Raw genomic sequence first — 5,935 nt, 5'->3', positions numbered from 1 at the left:
ACAAGCTCCCAAAGAATGCAGGAAAATATTTTTTCCCCAAAAAAACAAAAAGTCATGCCATAGAGGGTTAAAGAGACAGAGGCCCAATTTCAAGGTGTTATAACAGTAAAATTTCTTTTATGTCATTTTTGATATGTATACAGCATCTTTATAACACCTGAAGGTGACATAGTTAATTGATTGTTCGCAGCTGGAAAACATAACACTGACCCTTTAAGTGTTTAGAATCCTTTGCTGGACTAACAGCTAACTGTAACCCTCTGCACCGTTCCGCCCTCAGCCTGTCGTTCTCCATGCTGATCTGTAAGACGCCACCGCACACACACGCCGTCCCGTCTGAGCAGCCGGTGAAGCTGACGGTGGATTCGGTGGAGCGCCAGGCGCCCGTGCCGTTCACCTACAATGAGGACCCGGTCATAAGCAGCATCCAGCCACTGCGCTCCTTCGTGAGGTGAGGGTCCAAACGCGGTTCTCATTTTGGTCCCCGGCGTCTCCGCACGTCACGCTAGAATTGCCACGAATGTGAACCTAAGCTCGTCCGTGTGTCATCGCCTGACAGAGGAGCGATGATGGGTGGGATGAGGCAGACTAATGCCGGAGTTTTACAGCAGTAGGAAGTGAGTGGGAGGTGACGAGCTGCTAACGCGAACAGCAGTTGCCTCCCGGCGGGAATCTCCTGTGTCTGATGCTAACACTGCTCTCCGTCCCCTCGCCGTAGCGGAGGCTGCACCGTCTCGGCTCAGGGCTCCTACCTCCAGTCCGGCCTCCAGCCCCAGATGGTTCTCAGGACGGCTCAGGACACCGCCGTCTTCCACGTGGTGAGTGTGACAGGAAGCTTCTCCATCAGGCCGTGATCTTGACACATTTAAATCCTCACTTGGAACAAAGCGAAGAAACACTCCGTGAAAAACAGTTTTTTGTTTCGATGTAGCTGAAAGGAAACACATTTCCACCCGTTTCCTTTCTTGCACTCAACAAGATCAGTCAAACTCATATTTGATAAATTCCTGCATACAGTTTAATCCCAGCATTTCTCTTACACAACATTGGAGTTGCTGCTGATTATGATTATTTTAGTAATCTGTCGATTGTTCTGACGATAAATCAAGCAATCGGGAAAACAAAAAACTTGCCACATTGACCAGATTTTTCATTCAGCCCCTTAAGTTTAGAATTCTCCATGTTTGATTATCAATACTTGTCTCATAAGATGCTCATAATTTTTTTTAAAAAGCTACATTTTTTTGTATTTTTACATATTTCATAAATGTTTCATGAATCCCTGACGTTTCTCCTTTAAGACTTAACTCATTTCCTTTCAAGTTTTCTTTTTAGATTTCAAATGTTTTGTGTGTTTCTGCTTGTTGTTCTTTGATCTGTTTTTTTTCTAATCGCTTCTCTTTCCTTTCATTATCGTACAGCACTCTTTTTAAAAGTGCTTTATGAGTAAATATGATTAGATTTGTGATAATCACATTAAGTTTTGCCTCATTAAAAGCTGTGAAGTAAACTGTAGCATAGCAGTGATGGAAAGTTAAGCAGAGAGCAGCTTTAACTTTATTAACTCCTAGCAGGAAAACCGCTTCCAGATCATTTACATCCCGCTGGTCACTCCATTCCTTATGCTGCCCGATAAACGACTTAAAAGGATGAGTTCTGACCAATCATTGTCAGATGCGAGGCTCTTTAATGAGATAATGAGTTTAGAATAAACTGGATTCTGGTGTGTAGAGTGCTCTTGTTGAGTTTCACACACCTGCACAGGTTTAAAATGTCTTCAGATGCAGAGCGATCCAACAGGTCTGATCAAATATGAGCATCATTCACTTTAACTGCACGCTGCTGTGAAAAGCATTTTACTATCATTTATCTTGAATTGCCGTCAATAAAACAGACAGAGTCACGCTTTATGTTTCTTCTTCATGGTTTTAATATTGTCTGACTGAGATTGCAAGATGATGAAGAGAGTTTTATTTCCAAAGCGGGCTGGACGGTGGGAATCGATTTTAACGATTGTTTCTAATATTCAGCGGTGGAATGTAGCCAAGAACAAGTACTTTGTTACTGAAGTACATTTTTTATATATTCTTAATTAACTTACATAGTTAATTCATCATTCATCCATACTTTCAACTTTTACTCCACTACATTTCCACAATGTGTTGCGTTACACGTTACATCAGGATTGTTTTTCTTTTATTTGTTTATTAGATTGAAAGTATTCAGTGACTTTTTTGAGTTAACTGAGTCAAGAAAACGTTCCAGTTTAGAAAATGATTAATTGATTGATAACTTTCTTAAACTAATAAAAACATAACTGGATATTTCTACAGTGAACCAAAATTCTTTAAAACCCAGTTTGAAATTCATAAAATGTAAAATTAAAAATAAAATAAAATTTGTACTTGTGTGAAAGCCAAAAACTACAACTTTTGAAGTCAAGATCACAAATTTCATAGTGTTAATTTTTGCAAAGAATTTTTACATATCTTTTTTATTTTCTTATTAAACCACTTGGAAAACTTACAGTAAAAGGAAAATTGATGTGGAAATACCAAGCAAATAAAAGACATTCTTTAAAGATGTTAAATTGCTACATTTTTGTTATTCACAATACCGCATACTTTAACTTGACACCAAGTAAAGCTGAGGCAGCAGTGAAGTAGAAGTTCAAAATACTACCACCTACAAATAATGTTTTTGCTTTTTTTTTTTTTTGCAATAAAATCACAATTATGCTTCTGAGTAAAGAAAGGACAGGGACATGTTGATTTCCCGCATGTGTGGAATCGTGAAAGACTGGAATGACTGACTAGCTGAAGATTCTGTGAAAGAGCTGGTGATTTGTGAAACCTTCATTTTTGAAGGGATAAGAAATGATTTTTAGTTTTCAGTAAAACATTTCTGAAGCCTTGTCTTGCTCTATTGAACTTGAATTGTTCCGTCCCAGGAGCTGCATGTATGCATTTTTTTTTACCTTTGACTGATGACTTTCAGTTCATGAACTCGGCTTGGTTGGGTCTTTTCCACATCCGAACTCAATTTGACTCAAAAAATGAAAATGGGAGCTAATAAACATTTCACTACCTCAGACACATGAATGTTATTCTCATTTAAAAAAAAAAAAAATTGCATTCGAGAAAGCGTTTCAGAAGAGAAACAATTCCTGACAAAGGAAAACGGCTACAGTTTCAGACACACATGAGAGGACAGGAAATGGAAACTCCACAGTCTGATTCTGCAGGATCCAGCTGTCACCCCGTGACTCACGCACAGTAGCAGAACCTCATGGAGCCGCTGGCTCCGCTCACCTCCACCGGGCCCGGCACTGAGACGCGCAGCCTTGTGTCTGGGAAGCGTCATCTCTGCCTCAGCACAGCTGCTTTTTACACTCTCAGCCTGGAGCTGTTTGAAATTATTCAACATGACTTTCACCACGCTGCTTTTCAAGCCTCCAGAGTTGACTGTGCTCAATTACGAAGGCAATGAAAAGGTGTTTAATGCATATAAAACCTCACCCGGTTCATAAGTCCAAACAAAACTAGACTTGGTTTGAAGTTCACATGAACACATCTGTTCATGTGAGGGTCATGCAAAAATGTCACTCTGATAGTTTTGTCTTCTTTGTGTTTTCGTTTGTTTTCTGACAACAAAGGAATATAAACCTTAATCAATCAATCAAGTTTATTTCTATATTGCTTCTCCGCAACAACGCAGTTCAGTGCTAAAAAATATAAAAACATCATTACATCACACAAGTGTTTCCATTAAAAATAAACACAAATCTTTGTCTATGTTCTTCTGAAGTTGAAAAACATAATATTATAGTTGCAGTGTTTCCATTAAATAAGAAATTAAATTGAAATCACACATGAATACGTCCGTTTGTCATTAAAACAAATGGTAGTTACATGAGATATGTTCATAATTCAATCATTAATCAGCAAATATACACCATCATCTTCTGACCACTTCCTGACGTCTTCTTTGTCGTTTCCGCCAGTAGTGACATCCGGTCGTTGATTGCGTGACTTGTGTGATGTGAACACAGAAGTTTCCATTGCAGTTTTATAAAATACACCCATTTCAATAAGGCCACAAAAAAACACTTTATCTTAGCAAAAAAAAAGTTTCTATCGAAAAATGTCAGTCTTTTCAAAATTGGCGTGTTTACACTCAGCAAATGTATTTTCCACATTTCAATTTGTGCATTTCTACGGTTCATTTAAACATTACATTTTGTCAAGTGCAATCATTAAAATCATTGTTACACAGCAAACATGTTGGTGAATGTTCCTGTTGTTATGGTTCAGGTGCCTTTCAGTCTTGACTTAAAACAGCTTTGCAGTTTTCTGGATGCTTGATCCAGATTTGTGGCACATAGAAGCTGAAGGTAAAACTTGCAGATGTCCAACATGCCTTTGGCTGCTCTAGTGCTGTGCAAGCAAAGTTTTTTATATAACTACTGGAAATGACAAGGAGCAATAATAGTGATCATAACCGTAACCCTAACCACTGCTTACTGGCTACTGTTGTCAATTTTTATGCCTGGAGGCAAAGGTTTTATTGCTGCTGCTGCTAATTTCACTGTCTTAAAGGAAAAACACAAAATGAAGCTCTAAAAATAAGTAAATAAACATGTATGTTTTGAGACTCACTCTAAGGAAGCAGAACAAAGCAGAAGAACAAGTCCAAAGATATTTTCTGTAACTTTCTCTGCAGCATTTCTCTCTGTCCTCACAATGACGACATGGCTGACTGAAGCGCCTTCTGTTAGAGCAGAAAGTGTTTCCTGGTTCACGCGGCGCGGGAAGGTGTGCTGCTGTTTGCCAAAGGGAGACGGTTTGAGGACACGCAGTGCCTTGTAATGATGCTATCTGTCATCCTGACGCACACGCCGCTGCAGGTTCAGTCAGGAGATAATAACATGCTCCGTAAACACACATGCATACACACACACACACACACACACTCTTCAAATAAGAGTTCCATCTCAACTCTTTGTGATGGAATATCCTTTTTTTATTGCCCTCACACACACAGAGAGAGAGAGCCCACTCTTGCTGTCTCGCGTTTCAGTTTCCCTTTCTCTGGTCGTTGACCTGTGTTCAGGTCAGCGGTTGATGGGTCTCAGGGGGGCTTAAGCTTCATTACACACCAACAATGAGGGCAAGCTGAAGTTAAAAGCTCCAAAATCAGGTTTATAATCCCAAGAACTCCGATGATCCCTCTCCAGATGTTGTCATCGCTGCGTCTTTAATCGATTAACGGCGAGCCTCTCCAGTGGAACTGACGGACAACAGCAGGCACTCGGCGCCGGACCTGGAAACTTCCGGGTGGGAACAAACCGTCTGATCGCGCCAAGGCTAAACACTGAAGCGGCTCGCTCTGGATAAGAGCTGAACGGAGCCAGCAGCCGATATCGCTCTAAAAATACACAAACCCAAATGCTACAATTGGTTTCTGTACGTTATAATTAGCACATCTCTGTGACGTGGCAGAATGCATCGTTTTTAACTGCGTAGAGTTTATGTACAGTTGTTCAGATTCCAGCGCATGAACTCATGATTTGGCCTGTTTGGGAGGTTTTTTTAGAGCATACAAAGCTCCCAGAGTCATTTGATCATTTATTGGCGTCCAGTAAAATGTTACCTGTCTACGAAAGAGCAACTAATTACTTTGAGTCATTGACTGCAGTAATCACTCGTCTTAAGCATGCGGCGACAGTGGAGAGCAACCACTTGGTTTTAGCAAGGAGAAACCTTCAGCAGGACCAGGATCAGTGTGTTTCATATTATACTGTCACAATATGGTGATCATTTTAACAAATATCTAAAAACATTTTTTAAATAAAAGTTCCATAACCTCTTACCTCAAGTGCAGAACTGCTTTAACTGGGATTAATTATATATATATATATATATATATATATATA

The 5,935-nt window shown here is 39.7% G+C and overlaps 1 protein-coding gene across 2 annotated transcripts in view; it reads left to right on the top strand.

Annotated features, from left to right (window-relative positions):
• met (MET proto-oncogene, receptor tyrosine kinase) overlaps positions 1 to 5,935 on the top strand; it is a 104,882-nt gene that overhangs the window by 52,643 nt on the left and 46,304 nt on the right. For both annotated transcript variants that reach the window (XM_015042319.1, XM_015042318.1), the window contains exons 9-10: positions 281 to 451; positions 719 to 818. In XM_015042319.1, the coding sequence (XP_014897805.1) occupies positions 281 to 451; positions 719 to 818 (271 nt within the window). The remainder of the gene's footprint in view (positions 1 to 280; positions 452 to 718; positions 819 to 5,935) is intronic.

The sequence above is a fragment of the Poecilia latipinna genome, unplaced genomic scaffold, assembly GCF_001443285.1.
Source record: "Poecilia latipinna isolate Pla-1442-1.1 unplaced genomic scaffold, P_latipinna-1.0 Scaffold585, whole genome shotgun sequence".
Lineage (NCBI taxonomy): Eukaryota > Metazoa > Chordata > Actinopteri > Cyprinodontiformes > Poeciliidae > Poecilia > Poecilia latipinna.
This window is presented reverse-complemented; position numbering and strand designations above follow the sequence as displayed.